General features: G+C 41.9%; 1 protein-coding gene across 7 annotated transcripts in view; it reads right to left on the reverse strand.

Annotated features, from left to right (window-relative positions):
• Nucleotides 1–11,183: 11,183 nt before the first annotated feature.
• DCX (doublecortin) overlaps nt 11,184–22,555 on the reverse strand; it is a 218,908-nt gene continuing 207,536 nt past the window's right edge. For all 7 annotated transcript variants that reach the window (XM_079910828.1, XM_079910827.1, XM_079910825.1 and 4 more), the window contains one exon: nt 11,184–12,721. In XM_079910828.1, coding sequence (XP_079766954.1) covers nt 12,665–12,721 — 57 coding nt within the window. In that variant the 3' untranslated portion in view covers nt 11,184–12,664. The remainder of the gene's footprint in view (nt 12,722–22,555) is intronic.

Below are 22,555 nucleotides of genomic sequence, written 5' to 3' on the forward strand. Positions count from 1 at the left end.
TTTGTTTGTTTGGTTAGTTGGTTGTTTTAATTTAGTTTAGCTTAGTTTTGTTTTTTTTTCCTGGAGGAGGTAGGAGGACGTTGTGTGACCTTAACCCTCCTGGCTCCTTGTAAGGGGACCTTGGCTCATTTCTTCAATTAAAATGAGACATAAATTCTGTCCCCTCCCCCATCCTTTGTCCCCTCCCTGCTAGTGTGTCCACTCATTACTGAGACAAACCAGGGCTGCTTCCCTTTCAGGAGGCATCATTTTTCCAATTAGCCTTTGATTGGAAACAGTACCATTACAGCTGGGCTGCTTTTAGTGACTGCTGGTGATAGGCAGCCTGGCCATATGGAAAGACCACTGGCCCAGGAGTCCCCAGTGCTAGCCCATCTCTGCCTCTATCCAGGTGTCTGAATGGGTAACTTCCTTTCCTTCCCTGGGCCTCAGTTTCCTCCTCTTCTGAACGATGAGGAGTTTGAACGTAATGTTTTGCTACTTAAAGTACGATCCGTGCACCAGGAGCATGGAGTATCCGTGGGTAACTTGTTAGAAATGCAGAATCTGTGCCCCACCCCAAACCTTGTAAATCAGAATCTTCTTTTTAACAAGATCCTCAGGCGATTCAATCCACAGTAAAGTTTGGGAAGCGCCGGGAACTTCGCAGATGAGAGAATCACTGAGGCTCTTGTTAAACATAGTTTCCCCGGCCACTGTGCTGGAGCCCTAATCAGGTGGGACTGGGATGGGGCCCCAGAACTTGTATTTGTGACAAGTATCCCATGTAACTCACATCCCTGAGGAAGTTTGGGCAACATTGGACAAATGGTTTATAAGGGCCCTTCCACCTTTGACATTCTGCAATTCTGTGTGCAACTGGTTCACTACTGAGGATAGTAAATAGTGGTACGTAATGCAGACCCCTAGGACTTACCCTTCTTTAAATTGGGTATTTTTAGAAGCATCTAGGGTTGTGCAGGTGGGGGGTGGAGGGAACGAAGAGGGTTTACAACAACTTAAGCCAAGTCTTCTTGATTGGAGGAAATTAGTAGCCTCCGGGGTTCAAAAAATTACCTACTTACTCAAGACTGTCTCCTTGAAGCAGGCTTGATACAATCAGACTACCTGAAAGACCCTCTTGGAGCATTGAAAAGGGAGGATTAGAGATAGACGGGGCAGCGTCTCTTTCACGCTGGCGATGGGATCGAGGAGACGGGGCCAGAAAAGTTGACAAGGAAACCTGGGGGAAAAGCCTCTCCCGGAAGAGAGTCACATTTTCCAAACCCTCATTGAGGATGTGTGTCCCGACAAGGGATGTTTTCCCATTTGTTGAGTGTATTTATATAAAAACTTTAAGAAAGGTCTAAAAACGAAATCCCATTTAGTTATATGTTTAACAAATCACCTTTATTTGGAAAAAGAAAAAAATTACCTAAGATCAGGACGGCCCTGGAAAGTCCAGGATAGGAAGTCGCCAGTTTTTCTCCATGTTGGGATTTGTTTTTCTTATAAATATGCCTTAAGTTCCGTTGCTGGTAGGTTTTGGCTACGTCTGAGATTTAGACAGGTGGAGAAAATGTGGAAGGGCATTCAGAGGGTATTTTTCTGGGCAGAGAAAGAAGGGTAGACTCTGTCAGCAAGAGTGAAGTGTGAATGAGCACGGCACAGCCAGAGCCCGAGTCAGGGGAGGAGCTGGATAGGAAGGAGGCTGCTGAACTGTCCAGAGCAGAGGACCAAGTCTGGGCACAGCAGAAACTAGGACAGAAGTGCACAAGTCGGGGCTTTCCCTTTTTCACATTATCCCATATACCCAGTCCGGCCACCAGATCCTGATGCTTCTATATCAGTAGCTCCCTCCTCTCTACCTCCACTGCTCTGGCCTTAATTCAGGTTCTTTTCATGTCCCCATCTGGACTCTTGCAACAGTTGCAAAGATCCATTCTCAATACGTCTTTACATATGCAAGCTTGTTCTCAAGCTTGAAAAGGCCGTCTTTCTTCAGAAAACTGAATATAAAGAGATCTTATCAAAGTTAACAGCCTAGTTCTACTGGGCAAGATGCAAACTGCTCTAATTCAAACGGCCCATGAGCTCCTGTAGGCTACTTAGATCCTCACTGAGTCCTGGTGAAAAGGAAGTGGAATTCACAAGAGCAGGGGTTCTCAAACTAGAGAGGTTCTCAGAATTCTCCAGAGAGCTTATAAAAACAGGAATCGCTGGGCCCTACTCCCCCAGTTTCTAATCCGGTGTAGGACCTGAGGATTTGCATTTCTGGCGAGTGCCTGGGTGGTACTGATGCTCTGTGAGCACCTTGAAGGTAGAAACCCTGCGTTATCTCTATATCCCCATGGCCTTCGCATAGGGTCTGGAGTGTGGGAGGCTTTCAGTAGTCACTGTTGAAAGAAGGAAACCATAAAAGAGAGAGAGAGAGAGAGAGAGAGAGAGTAGTACTCCTAGGAAGAACTTCCTTCAAATACCAAACACCTTTTTTCTTTCAACTTAGCTCATACCGGTTTCTCCATTTCTCCATTCTTTTAGTCTAAACCAGTGGTTGCCAAACTTCTAGAGTTCACAGATCATCCAATTCTAAGAAGAAAAGAAATATCGATTTGATCTGAGCCTCTCCTAGGTTTACTCACTTTTTCATTTGCCTTGTTAGGACATTAAAAGACAAACACACACGTGTCTTCTACCATGACCAACATTTCATAAAAGAAAGAGTATTTTAATAAGAAAAATGTTAAAAGGCTATGATCGCAAAACAAAAGATAGTCCTTTAAATGGAGTACATTTCTTTCTATGAAAAACCACACGATATTTCCTTAGTTTTCTCTTTCCACCATAATCTGGTGAACGTTTTATTACAGATTACCATTAGGTGCTGTACCAGCATTTGGGAACCACTGGTCTAAACCCACCCAAACTATAATTCCTCCCAGAACGCTGTGTACGGGGCCTATAACCTTGCCACCTCAGGTAATTTTTGGTTCTCAGGGAGGGCCATTTCTCATGCTGTTCCGTCTGCTTGGAATGCTCGCTGCCCACCTGGAAAGCCCTTAATCTGTTCTCAAATCCTGCCAGTTCCGTGATGTTTTCCTGACCTTCATCTTCCTGGGACATTAATTGTACCACACTTGGTGTTTCCACAGCACTCGCTCGTTTGCACTGGGCTCATTTATTAACAGGTCTAGACTAAAACTCCTGGAGTCCTAAGACCAAGACCTCGATCTCGCAGATACCTTGGCAGGGAACCTGGAACATAGTCATTTCTCCAGAGATGTTTTGATAAAAACCATGAAAAGGAGCCGGACTTGATCTGATGCGCAACAGACAACGATCATAAGTTCCTGGTCAGAGGAATGACACAATCAAAATGATTCTTTAGAAAGATTTTACTTGCAGTGGAGACCAGGATAGACCAAGGTGGGAGAAAGTGACATCATGAGAAATCAGTGATGAGAAGGGCCTGATGATATTGGGAATGAACACTGGCCTGGACAGTCTTGTTGTTGTATCTAACTTTTCTTTGGATTAGGAACACTAAGACGTCCTCCCCATATACTTTCATTGTCTCCACCAGAGTGATGGTCACGGGGCTAGTTGATAAAATACTGTATGGAGGAAGCATCCGCAATCATCTTAGTCCTTGCGAATACCTAGGCTGCTGGCATCTTTGCTTCTCCAGATACAGGTCAGATGGGAGCTGTAGGGTTGGCCTGCACAGTGAAGTTGGCCAAACTGTTTTCCAGGATCTCCGCCTCCTCTTTCTGTGCCCTTTCCTCCCTCCCTCTCCATCAACCTCTTCACAAGCCCTGTACCTTGTGTTCTGTTAATGAAACCCTATCTGAGAAAAATATTCAATTTATCACTTACGCCTGAAGGTGACATGATACGTAGGTGTTCCCGCTCCCAGAGAGTAGCTGCACATCAACCTACGGAGGGAGAAGAGCTACACTGTCCAAGGAATTGCAGGCAGGAGGTAGAGGTATTTTCAAGGAACCCACATGGAGTCTTTCTTGGGCCACTGAAATCACAGTACTAGAAGTGACCACCTATGCCGTTGGCACAGACTGACCTTGGCCAAAGCATGGTAAGCATAAAGAGTTCATTTGATTCCTGCTCAACTCTGGAAGGGAGATCTGAGATCATATATGTTGCAAATGTGCTGTGCCGTTAGTTACGGTGTTTCCATCATACATTGATCCTCAGCTTCCTCATCTATAAAATTAAGGGGTCAGATAAAATATAATATAAGGTCTAAGTTTTTCTGCCAGCTTGGAAATTTTGTGGTTATATGATCATCGGTTCAATGCTTTAAAAAAAAAAAGAGAGAGAGAGAGAGAATGTCAGCCAGAAATATTGAAATCAAATTTTATTTTTGGAAAATGACATTACACACATCTTGCAAATGTACACAGAAATGAGAATGAAATGAAGAACAGAGCTTGAGAGCCAAAATGATTGCAAGAGCAGCTCCGTGGCTGCCCGGTGTTGAACGCTGTGAATCCGCAGCACTCACAGTTCACAACACGTTACACACATGGGGAACTTCTCTAGACTTTGAAGTCCTCTGACCAAAGAAAGCCCTCATCAAATTGCGGAGGGAGGAAGAGGGATATTAACAGGCACAGGAGATGAAAAGGGTCCGCTCCAGCTGGCTTACACGGGCCTCGCCAAACCTACCAGTCCAAGTGGGAACAGCAAACCATAAAGGAGGATGCCTTCTTGGAACACTGCTTTTGAATCACAGCCTAAGAGCGGGCTAGGCATTGCGTGGGAAACCAACAGCAATGCGTATAAACCCAGGTCCTTGTCTTTTCTGGCTATAACTATTCTAAAGGGGCAGCTAAAAATCCCTAAATATCTACTGTCTTTCTCTGTTTTCCTTTTCTGTTTTAAAAATAGTTATTGGTCACTGGTCAAGCAGAGCCTTCTGAGGACCTCTGAATATTTCAAAAATTCTGCAAGGATAAGGGACATCTTTGTTCACTGTCTTTAGATGATATGTGATTCTGAGAACTATTCAATTCTGCAGTGTCATCAGATGGCCAAAGAGGCTCCCAGGTTGCCATGATTTTTATGCAAAGGGGAGCCGGGTCTTTGATCACAATGCCAATCCTTGGGAAATGGTCAATAACTACTGAGAGAATGTTGAGAAATATCTCCCCCCCCCCTTTTTGGTTTGTTTGTTCTTTGCTGACTTGACTTGGCAAAAATTATTGGCCCCTAAATCAGTTATTTACAACCGTAAGACACCTGGGAGCAGCGGGAGGGAGAAGGCAAGGGAGGGAAGAGGGACCACAAGGAAGAATATATTCTTTTCAGAGGTTAAAATGAGTTATTTAAGAAATGTGATGTACAATACCATGCATTTACTCTCCAAAGCTAGTCACTAGCAAGCTAACGGCTCTAACACTACAACCACCAATTACAGCTGTTTTGCTACAGTAACTGAGTTCTAACTACAGCTATAGGGCAGAAAGGGTGGGCTGTTTCCATTTTAAACTTTCTCCCTTTGAAAATGGCCATAAAAGCGTTTTCTGTACAAGTTTAATGGCACAAAAAGGTGACCGAAAACGTTTTAAAGAACTTACCACACATGAGAGATGTGAAATTCAATCAAAACATGCATTAGTTGTGTACAAGTCATAAGGGATCATTGGCTTCAAGCTGCAATGTATTACAGGACCGTACGTTGGAGACATTTTGGTATAACCTCTTACTTGCTCAAATCCCTTCAAGAGAACTTATAAAGAAACGGCATTGGAAAGGGCATTCCATACGGCATCGCTAAGCAGTGACATTCCCAAGGGCTGTGCACCCTGTTGAATAAATTAGAACCTACAAGATGGCTTCTTTAGTTCCATTAATTACTCTTATATGGACTGCCTGCACAGGATCATGAACAGTTGGCGTCAATAGTAAATGTTTAGGTGGATTTAGTAACAGAAGGAAAAATACAATTCAATTATGTGACTATTTCTTTTTATATTATGGAATTGCTAAATACCCTTAACATTTAAACCAACCCCAATTGCCTATCAGTTTAACTTAAAAAAATTCAGTATTTGGCAAGCCTTATGTTTATAAGGTTATTATAGAGAGCTTATTGTGTAACAGTAAAACTTTAAACAAATTGTTCCCCCACCCAACACCAAATGACAGGAGAAATTACCTGTGGTTTCTCACTATATTGTATTGCAGCTTTTAAAGTTATGAGCAAATTAAACAAAATCAATTCATAGTATTTAGCTGATACGAATTCATAGGTGGATTCTGTTCAGCTGATTATTTCTCTGAGCACACTTCACTGCTCCACAAAACGGTGGACTAAAAGGAACCGCAAAGTGTTCTGTACAATGCCTGGAAGGCAAAGACCCAAAGATACGTGAGTTATAGGGAAACTGCTTGTGAGGATCTGCTTCGGGGAATTACAACTGAAAATGTTGAAGAAAGGGCCAGGATCGGATTGATTCCCACCAACAAACTTCTAACGGGACTCAGGTAGGATCAGGGCTCGTTGAGTCTGGAAATAACCTCTCGTCACCAAGGCAAAATCACAGGGCTAAGAAGAGGCATATGTCCAACACCTAGATAAGGAGGAAGGAAAAAAATTAAAAAGGGAGAGAATAAAAGAGAGAAGAATTGCAGAGGACAAAGGAGAGATGTTTGTACTGTGGAAAGAGAGCGTGATAAAACAGAGTATAAAACTGAGAGCAAATATGGTGAAGTAGAGAGAGAAAGAAAAGACTAAGAGATACACAGGGGAGGTAAGGTAGAGAGCGGCAAAAAGCCATTGATTTCCTCAGGTTATTAACCCATAAATGAAAAGTTGCAGTGCCTCTAAGTCTTTGTCTTAGTTTACAAGATGTTTGCTCTGACTTCTGTTGTGCTATCTGTCCTCTCCCAATTAGTCTGTCGTTCTCATCTGGGGCAGGAAGATGCCTTAATTCCCAATGAGAATTCCATACTCCCCTAGCCCCGGGCGACCAATGTAAGACAAGACTGCTTCTGATTCCAGAAGATGTTGAAGCCTATAGACTAAGGAATAAAAAGTTAGGCAGTTAGAAGGGGTAGGGGCTCAAGAGTCTTGTCATATGATAACCGGTGTCGCACTGCCTAGGCCACAGTGGGAGGCCTGCTTGGATCCGTAACAGAAAACAAGCAGGAAGAAACACCAAGAGGCCAAGTATAAAGACCACACTAGATCTTTGAGGATGGAGATAAGCTTGGGGACCAGAAGAGGAAGTCACCCTCTCCTGAAGAGACAGGAGGAGCAAAATTCTTTAGCCAGACATACTGAAAGACCGGCTGATGGAGAAGGAGCCTTCTGGTCTCTGAAAAGAAAAAGTGGAGGGGGCTGGGAGAAGCTGTCAAGTCTCAGTCCACAGTAGGTGGCCCGCTGGAGCCAGTGCTCTGTGCATATTCCTCCCTAAGGATGTATCTTGGCTGCCGTATGGCGAGAACCTCCAGCCTTGTATCTACTAGGGAAGTGACTTCTGCTAGCCAGAGGAAGAATAAAATTGGGAATTCATTTTTAAGCAATGATTTGTGTTCTCTTGGTCCATGATCATAGTGCTTAGGGCTGACTAAGGGTAATCCATTGAGGGTTAAAAGCACTGGACTGGGTCTGGGCCACCGGAAGCCAGAGAAAATGTTGGAGATGTACCTCCAGCCAAAAGGTAGGCGAGAGCAATCAAGGCAGTATTCTTGCTCGAGGTGGTCACAACTACGAAGAAGAGGAAACCCTGCATGGAATCACAGAACAGTGGATGAGGCTACATATGGGGTCTCCTTCTTGGGCAGAGGCAGAAGTGTGACAGCCTCAAAGTTTCATACCAGGAGAGAGACCTAGGAAGCCCAGCAATTGCAAGGCTCCATGGCTACACAGGAGGTCTCAGGTCACTTCCGGCATATCAACGGCTAGGCCTTTATTCTACCTAGTTTCCTGGTACTAAAACATAGGACTCTAACCCCTCCCCGGTCCCAGATGAGCTTCAAAACAGTGATGGTTTACTTAGGAAGCCAGCCTAGGCCTCAAAGCCAAATCTCTTCATGCAATGAAGACAATACATGAGTGAGGCCTGGTCTTCGAAATCCAAGTGGCCCCATGTGGCCAAGGACAAGTTCCAATGTTTTTTTTAAAAGAAATATCCATGCTTTTTATTCCCATGGCAAACTGGACAGTGAAGGAGGTCATTCAAACCCCACCGTCCCAGTGCATCAGTCTGGGGAAGTCTGTAGGCATAGATGTTTTTGAGGTGCGCTGAGCTTGGGGAACATCCTCATCAGTGTGCTGGAGCTCATCTTGGAGAATTGGGCATGCTTGTGCCCTTGGTAGATGCATTTTTAAAAAAAGATAAGCTATTTAGAAAAAAATCTGAGGGGGAATGGGGACATGTCCATCCAGAGTACTGAAGGGACTAAGAGGCAGACACAATTTTGTCCAAGGTAAGCACTGGATTGCTGGTCTAAGACTTGGGTTGGGTGATTCAAAGAAGGATCTAGAGGCTCAGACCCCTTCTTCTTGCCTTCTTCTGATAACAACACATCTCCTTTGAGGTTCCTTGGTTACTTCTGATTGAGGAGGAAAAGCAGGAAGGAGACAGAATTTCCTGAGGAATGGGGTAAGCCCAGAAGGAGGTCTTTTGGAACTCAACTAACGAATACCTAGTTCCCAGGAAGAACCTTGCTGTGAGGAAAACTACGTCTTCAGACCCTGTTGCCCTGGTTTCTGCCACGGAAGGCCACAGGAGCAGTGTACACAAGAAGATAAGTATGGTGTGTACAGCACATAGCTTGCTATTTTAGTGCAAACACAAGGAGTCAATGTTTAACATCAGCCAGGGTACATTTTAGTCCCAAAGCCCCTTGCTTATACCTGGAAATTGTCCCCATCAGGGCAGGATGGCTATGGGGACATTGTGGAGGAGGGCAACCAGGGCAAGGTCAGGTTATTTTCTCTAGTTTGTCTCACTCCCATATTTTAAAAGAAATCATTGCCAGTGAATGATAGCCACACTCATTTAAAAAAAATACTTCAAAGTCATCTCAGAAAGTCAGGATGAACAAAGCTATTATTCTTCCCTCCCTTCCTCTCTCCCATCCTTCTTTCCCCTGCTCTAGGAACAAGAAACATTTCTCTCAAGACCAACCAGTATGAGATGAGATGAAGTGAGCCGACAGGGGACACCAGTCTTCCCCCATCCCATCTGAACAGGGAAGGAGCTCCGGGGGCTGTTCTGAGGGCTCCTCAAGGTAGGGCAGTGATCCCCTGTGTTGGATAGACAAGGTCAGCAACCCCGCTGTTCCTGTTGGTCCTCAATGCCTCCTTCTCTTTGGGGACATCTGCAGTCCATGTGGATGGGAACCATGTGAATATAGGGAGAAAGAGCCGTATTAGGTTGCTGGGTGGATTTCCCACTGAGATCAGGGCAGCGGCAAATGGCTCCAAGATGCAACATGACCCTGGGAAAGAATTCTCAGGAGCCTAGTGGAAGGCAATACAGTTCAGTGGGAAAAGGCCTTGGAATAAGAGCCAGGAGATGTGGGTTCTAATCCTAGCTCTGCCCCTAGCCAGCTGTGTGACCTTGGGGAAATTACTTTACCTCTGCATCTCCGTTCCTGGCCTGAAAATGAGGAATTTGGAGTAGATGATATGATCTTAAGGTTCCTTCCAGCTAGAAAACTCTATGATTCAATCTAGGCTAACACTAAAGTCCTTAAGGACACAAAGCAGTCATGCTAATGGCTATCCTTTCCAAAACAGTGAAGAGAAAAGGAACTTTTCTCTCAATTTACCCCTAGTTAACACTACTTAGGAAGTTGTTCAGCCCAGCCCCATATATACATTTTCCCTTTCTTTGTCCCTATTTCTATTTCTGTAAGGAAGAAAAATCAGGAGGTAGGAACAAGCAACAGATGGATTGTGTGTGTGTCTGTGTGTGTGTCCTAGAGGGAGGGAGATTGGGGCGGGGGGAGTGGCGGCAAATCCTTGCTGAGTAACGTGCTACTTGCTGCCTGTGCAGAAGGTAACACAATGGGACTTTCGTAGTAAAACTGGGTTGGATAAAATTGAGAACTAATGACAGGGGTGAAGGTGCTCAGTGAGAACCAGATTTCTTTTTGCCTTGAAAATGGGCCAATTTAAAATGCAATTGTTAAAGGCTTGAATTTTGAACTATACCAAACTCCCCTAAAGTGGCAGTACAGAAGCGTTTCCTTATAATTGATTTTTTTAAAGGTAGAAATTCTATTATTTTTTTAAAAGGTAGAAATTCTATTATTATAGAAGACAGTAATAGGAATTCTTTGATTATTATAGAAGGTTGAAAGATCATTCTAAAGAAAATACGGCCACTGAATATTTTCTAATGGTACTTATGCCGCAAGCAGGGGAACGAGGGAACACTCAGAGGTGTAGCATGGACATGAGGAAATCTGAGTTTCTCCTCTGGTCCTGCTCTCTACCAGTAGGTCATTTGGCTGCCTCAGCCTGCATTTCATCTTAAATTGAAGGAATTGGACTAAATGAGATCTGGGGAAAGACTGTGGGTGAAATCTTTGGGGAATCGGGCCTGCAGTTTAGAAACAGACCTCCTACCACTCTCTACATCCTCCACCCCAAGTACCAATTTTTCCCAATTAACTACAAATTGCTCTGGCAGGCACTAAGCAAACCTTGAACTTCTAGAAAGAAGTAGGGGGTAAGTACAATGGGCTTCTTAATGGTTTCTAACAGCCTACAGATAAAGGAGAGGGGCAAAAAGAGATTCTCATAATTTTGGGTTCTTCAATGACCAGTTTTACCAGGAATCAATACTACCAACATCTGGGCTTTCCTTGAACCAAAACGGTTTTATGTAGCTAAGGACACCTGAAGCTTGTCTAGGGGCATCTGATCTACCCCTTCCATCACAAGTTTCCTCCTACCCAGTGCACATCAGCAATGCCACCAAGTTGTCACTGATCCACGTCAGGGTGTCCTGTAATATCTCCTAATTATGAAGCAGCTGCACACACACACACACACACACACACACACACACACACACACACACAGCAAGCTCATTCTAGTTAAAGTGGAGGAACAAATGCAAGTCATTCAAGAGCCAAACGGCAGCTTGGCTTCAAATGCTGCGCCTTTCCAACTATCTGAACAATTACAAAGAAATAAGGACATCTTCATATCTGCTAAAAGCAAACACAGAACTGGCATGCATGGCTTTCACTTAATTTAGTTGCCTTTGCTATTATGGGCTATGATTACAGACAAAAAGCAGTGTTATGAACCTGTACCTCAAAGACTGAGAACTATTTCAAATGATCAGTCCTTAGCAAAGAGAAATCCTTTCTAGTGTTAAAAACAAGTGAAAGGACTCTCTGTCTTCAGTATGAAATATCAGGATTATAGATAAAAAAGAGCTGCTTAAAATATGCCATAACATTTCATTTAAAATATAATCAGAATGTCTGGTCCACATTGAAATTACTAATGTAAGCATAACTGTTAAAAAGTTATCAAAAGACTGATTCTATTGAATTGGCCTCTGCTATTCATTTTGTTTTTTCCTGGAGGTTTCTGTTCGGCAGTGACAGCATGATTTCTAAACTACGTTATTCTTCTGCATTTTTTTTTTTGGTAAATTTTCTGCATGTGTTTTTTAGACAAAAGAAAAATCACCAGTTTATAAAAAAGGAGCCTGAAGAGTTTGCTCCTGAAATATAGACACGAGGTTTTATAAAAAGGATATTGGTTTCTTGCTATAAAAAGCGACCGAAAGGTGTCAGACCTGAAAACAAATTCTCACAGTGTTTTCAGTGTTAGCTGTTGACAAGGCATTCAATAGAACAGAGATAGATGGATACCGTACGGTTTGTGTTAGACAGCCTCCTAGAGGAATCGGGTATATGGAAGCCGCTCACCCCCAACTCTTATTAATTGCTTATTGATTCTAAATTGCCCCAGTGGAGATGTTGACAAGGAATTCACTGTGCTGTATAAACACTACTGAAATGTCTACAGTGTTTTCCAATTTTGCCTGGTTTCTTTAAGGTAGCCCTGCACCGGGGTCCTAAGCATCTGGTGTCAGAATGACAAGTTGCTGGTGTTTCTCTCTCCCCCTTGACAGCCAGAATTGGCGCTAAACAACAAACTGGGGGTTCAGTCGGGAGTGAAGAGCCAGGCTGGGGAGCTGCCTTGCCGTCTTCCAAGGATCCTCCAGCATTCTTGAGATGGGGAGACAAGGGGCACTTGTATTTGTCACTCTTGGATTTGCCAATGAGTTTTCTTCCCCCACACACACATCTTAAGTGCCATGTATGTAAACAACTTTCTACAGAAGGAAGACTGTCATGTATGAGCAAAGTGAGACGGGGAAAAATAATGCAGGCGCCTAAGTATTCAATAGAAAGGTCATGGACTAGTACATTTCGCATCCTTGGAAAGTTACCCCAAAGGATGGTTATCAATCTATCTCTTCTAATTGGTAACTGTGGATCAGTGGCCCAGATGACAAATCACAGGAAAATAAACCCAACATATTACAGTGTGTTTTTAAAAGTAACAACAACAACAACAAAATAAAAACTTGAAAGCACCAATAGCCCTGTTGGACACTTGAGCAGAAGTACCCTATTGTAACGGTAAGCTTGTACTCTGGACTCTGAACATTCTCCTCCTTCACATGGAATCACCAAGTGAGTCTGAGTCATCCAAGGACAGAGGCAGGTACAGGTCCTGTAAGAAGATAAGAGATAAAGTTAACTCTCCTTTTCTTAACATCTTGGGCTCTGGAATGGGCAAGATTATACGGATGCTTTTTCAAAAACTAATATTTTCTATAATTTTTATTTTGAAATAATTATAGATTCACAGGAAGTTGAAGTACAGGGAGGTAGCCTCGTACAATGTACCCTTCATTCAGTTTCCCCCAGTGGTGACATCTGCAGTTTTCCACGCACTCGTGTGTGTGTGTGTGTGTGTGTGTGTGTGTGTGTGTGTGTGTAGTCCTATGGGACTTTACCATATGTGTATATTTCTGTGACCATCATCACAGTCGAGATACAGAACTGTAGCCTTGCCAAAGGGCTCCCTCGTGCTACCCCTTCATAGCTACATCCACCCCTACCCCATCCCTAAGCCTTGGCAACCAATATTCTGTTCTCCACCTCTACCATTTTGTCATTTCAGATGTTATACAAATGGAATCACACAGTATGTTACTTTTGGGGATTGGCCTTTCCCATCAGCGTAATTCCCTGGAGATTCAGCAAGCTGCTGCCTTTAACAGTAGTTCACTCCTTCATATTGCCGAGCAATATTCCATAGTGTGGAGGTACCACAGTCTGTTTAACCATTCATCGGTTGACGGGCATGTGGGATGATTCCAATTTTAGGCTATTACAAATAACACAGCTATAAACATCCAGGTACAGGTTTTTGGGTTAACATAGTTTTCACTTCTCTGGGATAAATGCTCAAGAGTACAACTTCTAATTTGTGTATTATTGCATGTTTAGTTTTGTAAGGACTGCCATATGTTTTCCAGAGCGACTGTACCATTTATATTCTCACCAGAAAAGTATTAGTGATCCAGTTTATTCACATCCTCACCAGTATTTGGTGTTTTCACTACTTTTTATTTTAGCCAGTCTTGTGGATTTGTAGTGATACCTCATTGTGGTTGGGTTTTCTTTTTGCAGTACGTGGGCCTCTCACTGCTGTGGCCTCTCCCGTTGCGGAGCACAGGCTCCGGACACGCAGGCTCAGCGGCCATGGCTCACGGGCCCAGCTGCTCCGCGGCATGTGGGATCTTCCCGGACCCGGGCACGAACCCGTGTCCCCTGCATCGGCAGGCGGACTCCCAACCACTGCGCCACCAGGGAAGCCCTTCATTGTGGTTTTAATTTGCATTTCTCTGATGAATATGACGTTAAACATCTTTTCACGGGCATAGTTGACATCTATAATTCCTCCTGAGTTCAACTGAAGAAACAATTCCTCAGAAATGTTTCTTCATGTCTTTTATTCATTTTCTAATTGGATTTTTCTTATTGTTGAGTTTTAACAGTTATTTTCATATTCTATATATGGCTTTGGTTAGATATGTGGCTTGCAGTCTGTAGCTTGTCTTTTCATAACTTTTGCATGGTCTTTGACAGAGCAAAAGTTTTTAATTTTGATGAGGTCCAATTTATCCAATTTATCATTTTTTTCTTTTATGGGTTGCACTTCTGTTGTCAAATCTAAGAACTCTTGGCCTAGCCAAAGATCAGAAGATTTCCTCCAATGTTTCCTTTCTAAATGCTTTACTTTTACATCTATAATCCATTTTTGAGTTAATTTTTACGTAAGATATGAGGTTTGGGTTAGGGGTCATTTTTTTGCCTAGGGACATTTAATTGCTCCAGCACCATTTATTGAAAATGCTATCTTTCTTCCACTGATTGACTTTTGTACCTTTGTCAAAAATCAGTTGTGGATGTATATCAGTTATGGGTTCATTTCAGGCCCCCAGAGAGCTGCCAGGCCCTGAACAAGTGGCTAACCCAGAAAATGTACCCCATCACCTAAGTCCAATTTATTTCTTAATGCTTCCAGTTCCCACCAGGAATTAGGATTCATGGCTCCAATACTGCCCCAAGCCTTGTCTATGTCTTGGGGAGATGGGATGATATGGCATTGTTTTTTTCCCACCGTTCCCAGAGCTCTATTTGGAGATCCTTGTGATTACTCCTGGACTTACTTCACCCATTGTCTAAATCAGAGCTTTTCAAATCTCTCTCTCCATCTCTCTCTCGCTTCTCTTTTAAATTCTCTATTCAAATGAAATTTTTCTTGGAAGCCAAATATATGAAATAAATAAAAGTGTAGTTGTTTTGGTTGAACCAGACATGGGGGAGGCAGAATCTCACCCATCCCCAAATGAAACACAGTTTGAGAACCACTGTTTTCATTTACATTATCAGCAAAATACTAAAGGAAACTGGAAATGTTAGGGTCAAGTCTCTGGATATTTAAGAGACTCTCTTTGGTAATGGAAACAGAGAACTTCAGTAGCAGATAGCCCAAGAAAATTAGAGAATGCAGCTTCTCCTTGAGGTAAAGGAAAAAGTGAAGATGAGGAAGGGGGACAAGAATGGGGAGGAGAGGGACTTACTTATCTAACACAGAATGCTTTTTGCTGAGAAAGAAGGGGCAGGAAGTCTGTTAGGCCGCTTAGAATGGAAAGAGAAGTAAAGTGTATTCAGAAACTTGAGGTCTTACTCCTGGTTAAGTAGTACTGTGACATTGAATAAGTCTTTGAGTATTGGTTTCTTCATCAAGAAGATACAGAATGTACAATCTGTAAGGTCTCTACCAGCTCTGAGGACTCTTAAAGAAAGACTGATTCATTAAAAAACACAACAAAGGCAACTATAGCAAATAGATACATTTCTCACCAACCCATAATCCCTACACTGTAAATCAGGGGTTGGAAAACTTGCTCTGTAAGGGGGTAGATAGTAAATATTTTAGGCTCTCTTTGCTGGTCACATATGGTCTCTGTCACACAGTTTGTTTGTTTGGGTTTTGTTTCTTTTACAATGCTTTAAAGATGTAAGAAACATTTTTTACTTCAGGGGGCCATCCAAAACGACCAGGCCATACACATGATTTGGTACTCTTGCTCTAAACTACCAAACAACATTGCTTAGAAAACTGATAAACAGGTAGGAAGTACAACACTGACGAAACAACAGGAGGACAATAAAAAACACACATAAAATTGAATTGAGGCAAAGTGGCACACAACGGAGTTGCATCTCTGAAGGCATTCAGTTCTCCATAAATTGAGTAAAGTGAAAATTGAACATAGTCAAAGTATCTTTGAGCTCTAGACTTCAAGAATAGTGGAGAAAGACTCTGAAAATCTACTCCTACATAAATACAAGTAACACTGGAAAAAATTGTCAAAATCAACTTTTTCAGAACTCTGGAAATTAACCAAAGGCTTGCAACAATCCAAAAAATGTTTATTCAAGAAAAATGGCCTAATCTCAGTAAGAATACCGAAATTTGGGGTGCTTTAACTTGCCCTATTTCTATTCTCCCTCTCGCCAGCTCCAGGGTATCTCTGAAAACCAACAGCCTCACAACTACAGTCTCTGAAAAAAACCTAGCAGCCACTGGAGGATGCAGAATAGGCTTGGAGCTCCCCCAAATGCCCTATTCCCAGAGAACTGTCACTATTTGACTTGTCTGGTAGCTCCCACTTGTGGGGCTCTTCTTTATTTGACCTGACTCAGAGCACACTCACTGTGAACAGCCTTTTCAGGGAGCATTAATCAGCTGCAATTGTTTAAAATCACAGCTGCCTAACGCGGGGGAAACAGTTGGGGCAAATGAAGCTGCTCAAAACCTTAAAAGGAAAAGCTGGAGAATTCATGTCCATAGGGGCCTTTGAAAAGTTCTGAAAATATTCCCAGGAATCTCTAAGGCCAGGCACATGTTCAGGACTGGGTATATTCTCAGAAAAGACCTGAGAAGTTCCTAATCTCTCACCTCTGGTTGGCCTTGAGGCCCTGTGCAAACAGCAAGTGAAGCCTGAGGCAAGCTGCCTGACGGAGCATTGAAATCAGGCTCCAACACACACACACACACACACACACACACACACACACACACACACACACACACACACACACACACACACACACACACACACAGCCCTTCAGCAAAGGCTGGGAGACTTATTGGATCAAAGCATTTAAGGAAATCTAGGAAAATTATCCTTCAAGAATGAAGGAGAAATCAACACATTCCCAGATGAACAAAGACAGAGCTAGCAGACACGTCCTATAAGAAATACTAAAGAGAATCCTTCAGGGAGAAATGAAAGGACAGTAGACAGCAATCCACATAAGAAATAAAGAACACTGGTAAAGGTAAATACATAGGTCAATACAAAAGAAATTAATTTTTCTAACTCTTTTCTTCTATTATCCAATTCAAAAGACAACTGCACGGACTAGTAATTATCAAGATGTGTTGATGGACTTATTATGCATGAAGATGTAATTTGTATGTGAATAGGAGCACAAAGCGGGGGAGGAACAGAGATATATCAATACAATAGCAAAAATTTTATATAAAGTTGAAATTAAGTTGCTATTAATCCAAAGCAGATTATGTTGAAATGTTAATTGTAATCCCCAGGGCAACCACTAAGAAAATAACTCGAAATAAAATCAGTAAAAAATACAACAAGGGAATTAAAATGGTATACTGGAAAAATATCTAAGATAAAAAGGGCAGAAATACAGGAGTGAAGGGACAAAAAGAAGACATAAGACATATAGAAAATAGCAAATGGCAGATGTAATTCCTAATTTACCAATAATTACATTAAACGTAAGTAGATTAAGCACTCAAAGGAAAAGGCAGAGATTGGCAGAATGGATTTAAAAACATTCAGCTCTATGTTGTTTGAGACATAATTTACATTCAAAACCATAAATAGGTTGAAAGTAAAATGATGAAAAAGATTTACCATGCAGTTAGTAACCAAAAGAGAACTGGAGTGGCTATACTAATATCAGAAAAAATAGATTTAAGACAAAACTTGTTACTAGAGACAAAGAAGGACATTTCATAATGATAAAATATAACAATTAAAACATATCTGTGCCTTAACAACAGAGCACCAAAATACATGAAGCACGAAATGACTGAATTGAAGTGAGGAATAAACAATTCAACTATAATGGTCGAAAACTTCAATACCCCACCTTCAGTAATGGATAGAGTAACTACGCAGAAGACCAACAAGGAAAGAGAAGACTTGAATGACAGGCACTACAAATAATTACACATCTAATCTACTCCATCCAACAACAGCAGAATACACATTCTTCTCAAGGTCCCATGTAATGTTCTACATGACAGATCATATGTTAGGCCATAAAACAAGTCTCAATAAATCTGAAAGGATTTAAATCATACAAAGTATGTTCTTCAACTACAGTGGAATTAAATTAGGAAGTAAAAACAGAAAGATATTTGGGAAATTCACAAATATGTGGAAATTAAACAGCACATTGCTAAATAATCAATGGGTCAAAGAAGAAATCACAAAGGAAATTAGAAAATACTTTGAGATAAAGGAAAATGAAATAACAATATACCAAAAGTTATGGGATGCAGCTAAAGCAGTGTTCGGAGGAAAATTTATATGAATTGTTCAGAATATGCTAACTCACAGAAACAGAGAGTAAATTAGTGGTTGCCAGGGGGGTGGGTGGAGGGGGAAGAGGCTGTGACTACTGATGGGCATAGGATTTCTTTCAAAGGTGATGAATACATTCTTGCACAGCTTTATGATTATTCTAAAAACCACTAAACTACGTGCTTTAGAAAAGGTGAATTTTATCTCAATGTTATTTTAAAAAATAGTACTTTTGAAAATCTTTTACATTGACAATTGAATACTTTTAAAATTTTTTTTATTGAAGTATAGTTGATTTACAATGTTGTGTTAATTTCTGCTATACAGCAAAGTGACTCAGTTATACATATATATTCTTTTTCATATTCTTTTCCATTATGGTTTATCACAGCATATTGAATATAGTTCCCTGTGCTATACAGTAGGAGCTTGTTGTTTATCCATTCTATATACACCAGTTTGCATCTGCTAATCCCAGACTCCCACTCCTACCCTCTTCCACCCCCCTCCCCCTTGGCAACCACCAGTCTGTTCTCTATGTCCCTGATTCTGTTTCTGTTTCATAGATAGGTTCTGAATACTGTTTATATGATTCCTGAGCAGGTAACCCTATATAGCAATATGCATGTATTGGTGCATAGTGTATACAGTAATATTCAGTAAATAATGATGTGTAGAAACGTAAGAGGCGGTTTTGTAGCAATTTTGCTCTATGACTATATTGTGACCAGTGATGAATTCCATAAGTTAAACTTACACATAATGCAAGTCCACTGTAATAGAAACAGCACAGGATTAAGAGCCAGGAGACCTAGGTCCTAAGCCTAACTTCCCCTTTCAGGGTCTTTGCTTCTGTATCTGAAAATTGAGGAAGATATAGACTATAACATCTTTAAGTTTCCTTCTAGCCCTAAAATTCTATAAAATGTAGCTTGGATCATTACATTTTGTTTTTCTCTAGTTATACCAAAGCAAGGGAAAGGAGGCAGGCACTACCAAGTTAGTGAACTCCCTGGGCCTTTTTTCAGGCAGCACACAAGGGCCTTTTCATTATGGAAGCCACTTTGGGTCCCACCGCACCGAACCACTGGGCTTCAGCATTCACCCCTGTTCTGAGTCATTCATGTAACAGATCCTTCAGTGTAGCTGGTTGGTTAGTGGAAATAATTATCCGAGAAAGACTGTTCCAGACTGTTATCTCAGAGGAAGAGGGGACAGGCCTGGGAGTAGCACTGGGAGGCGACTCCACTTGCAGCTGCTGTGACTTGGAATGGGTGGGGTGAGGCACAGGCTATGGAGAAAATCCAGAGGACTAGGCCTAGGTATGAACTTCCGTACTTCTGTCCTCCATCAATTTATTTAGTATTCAAAATATATCTTCTTGTATGGGTAGAACAATGTTCAGGAAAAGGAATTATCTCAACATTCTGTTTTTGTTGATTGATATGTATAAATACAGAAACACACATATTGCTTAACAATACAAATAATTTGCACCTGAAATTCATTTGCTTGGTCCCCTGGAGCCCTACAGAACAAAATGTTTGTACAAATACAGCTGTGCTGGCGATGCTATTGCGTTAGAGAAAACAAAAACTTGGTCTCTGGTCCAAGAAGCTTATAGTCCAAAGGAAGTCAGAGAGAAGTTTTGAGAAACCTGGCTTCTAGTTTGGGTTTACTTTTTCCCAAATGTGCCCTGTGCTTTTCTGATGGTGTGGCTTTGTTCTCGCTGATTTTTTTAAAAGCTGGAATGCCCGCTCTCTTCACCAGCCATCAAAAGCCTACCCAGGCTTCAAGGTCCCACTTAAATGTCACCTAGTCTATAAAGCTTTCGTGTCTCCCACCCTCCCACAGTCCGACGTCTTTCCTACCCTCCTTTGTGTGCTCCTGCAGTTCTTTTTTCGCTCTTGATTACACTACCAAAATCCACTTAGAGTGGTGTCTGTGATGTAAGTTTCAGGACCCTGCTTTATTCATCAAACTATCTCTCTAAGCAGTTACAGGATGACAGAAAAAAAAAAAAGTCTGGAAACACAGAGGGAAATGTATATTTAAATAATGTTAGTTATGCTTTCAAATAATATGTCAAATATATTTTCCTTCAATCTCCAGGCAGCTTGGCAAGTGAAATGCCTCCAAATTTAAAGCCATGAGGGCAATCACTAATCTGGAAAAAAAAAATTTAATAAATGAAAAAGCGGCCCTGTGTTTCTAGGCATTTTGAACATCTTTAATATGGTGCCTTCTCTGAATTGTTGAATCATACTGGGGTTGTCTTTAACCTCATCACCTCCTTTTTCTCATCTGTAAAATGGAAATGCTAACCTGCCCTATCTCTTTCACAGGGTTATCGCTAGGGTAAATGAGAAAACGGCTACGCAGAAAGATAAAGCAGTATAAAAATGCAAAATGTTGTTCTCATTAACTATACAAGGATTTACTTCGTGTCCATATTGCAGCACTTGAGTATGCGGACTTTGGCTAACCTCATTGCAGCTGCATTAAAAAGGATTCTCCATGAGTTGCTTAAGAGGAGAAGCCAAGAGGCTGATTACAGCTTAGGGCCCTGTCACAACCGTCAAAATTTACCAAAGGGATGCTGGGACTTCACGTTTGTTTCCAATTGTGCAGGAGGAAAGTCATGGCCTCAGCCACCTGCTTCCTGTCTCCACCATGACTCATACCTTTCAGGTCCACTTGGATGGAAGTTCAGGTGATATCTGCTTAGGCCCACTGCCCAAGGACCTCGATGGTGCTAAGGCTCAAGTAACTTTGTGAAAGGAGGAGCAAGAAGCTGAGCCGGAGCCCCAGGGAGACTGAGCCAAGGTCACAACACACTTTTTAGCTTATTCAGAAAAAGCAGTTCATCCTCCATCATTGGTGGTATAAGCATGAGGCTACTGCCTCCTGATAGGATGCACTGAGTGAGATGCAACGTCACTTCTATGACATTTCTTGTCCCAAATGCACAATCTGTTAACCACAAGGGAACATCAGACAAACCTAAACTGAAGGACATTTTACCAAACAACTAGCCTGTGCTCTTCATTTCTACAATATACTGTCTTGAAGATTTTTTTAAAAGACTCAAGAACTTTTCTAGATCAAAGAAGACTAAAGAGACATGACCACTGAAGGCAATGTGTGATCCTAGATTGGATCCTGGACCAGAAAAAAATAACGCTCTTGGGGCAATTGATAAAATTTGAATATGGACGGCCGAGTATATAACAGTACTGAATCAGTGCAAACTTCCTGATTTTATAATTGTACTATGGCTATGAAAGAAAATGTCCTTATTCTTAGGAAATACCTACTGAAGTATTTAGAGGTTAAAGGGCATGATGTCTTAAACAATTTCGAATGGTTAAAAAATTTCGTAAAGTGTGTGTGTGTGTGTGTGTGTGTGTGTGTGTGTGTGGAGAGAGAGAACACAAAAAATGAAGTAAAGGGGAAAAAAATAAACAACTGGTGAACCTTTATAAAGAGTATACAGAAGTTCTTTTTACTACAATCTTACAACTGTAAATTTGAAACATCGAAGTAAAAAGTAGGGGACTTCCCTGGTGGCGCAGTGGTTGGGAGTCCGCCTGCTGATGCAGGGGATGCGGGTTCGTGCCCTGGTCCGGGAGGATCCCACATGCCGCGGAGCGGCTGGGCCCGTGAGCCGTGGCCGCTGGGCCTGCGCGTCCGGAGCCTGTGCTCCGCGGCGGGGGAGGCCACAGCAGTGAGAGGCCCATGTACCGCAAAAAAAAAAAAAAAAAAAAAGTAAAAACTTAGTGAAAATTATACCAAAATCCAAATGTTTTTAAAAGTTTGCTCTAGAAAATTATATAATTTATTATTTAATGTTTGTTTGCTTAACTGCCATTAAAAATGGGTAATCTGAAAAATAAAATGATACACTGAAAACTCAATGATACAAAGAAAATAGGCTCTGACAAGGCTGCCACCTGTAGCTTGTTCTGGTTCTTCAATGGTGAAATTCGTTTTTAGAACTGAGTCCAAAACAAGAACAAAACAAAACAAACACACACACACACACACACACACACACACACACACACAGCCTGCAAACCCAACCAGATGAAACGGTTTAACAATGCACTCACCTCAATGGGCTTATGGATGGTGGGGCCTCAGCCTAAATGAACTGAACATGTCAATTACAAAGCAGAAGGACTCAAGTGTGCAGACCAAATAAATGCCCAGGCTGCCCTCAGCCCTTTGGAGAAAGTACTGGTGGAAGGTGCTGGGGTAGGTCACACTTCCCAGAAGGAAAGTATGGGCAGAAATGCATAGAGCAAAGACACAGTAAGAAACAGTGGAGCATCCCCAGGAGGTTCTGTGTGGACAGTAGAACA

This window comes from Stenella coeruleoalba (assembly GCF_951394435.1).
Source record: "Stenella coeruleoalba genome assembly, chromosome: X".
NCBI lineage: Eukaryota > Metazoa > Chordata > Mammalia > Artiodactyla > Delphinidae > Stenella > Stenella coeruleoalba.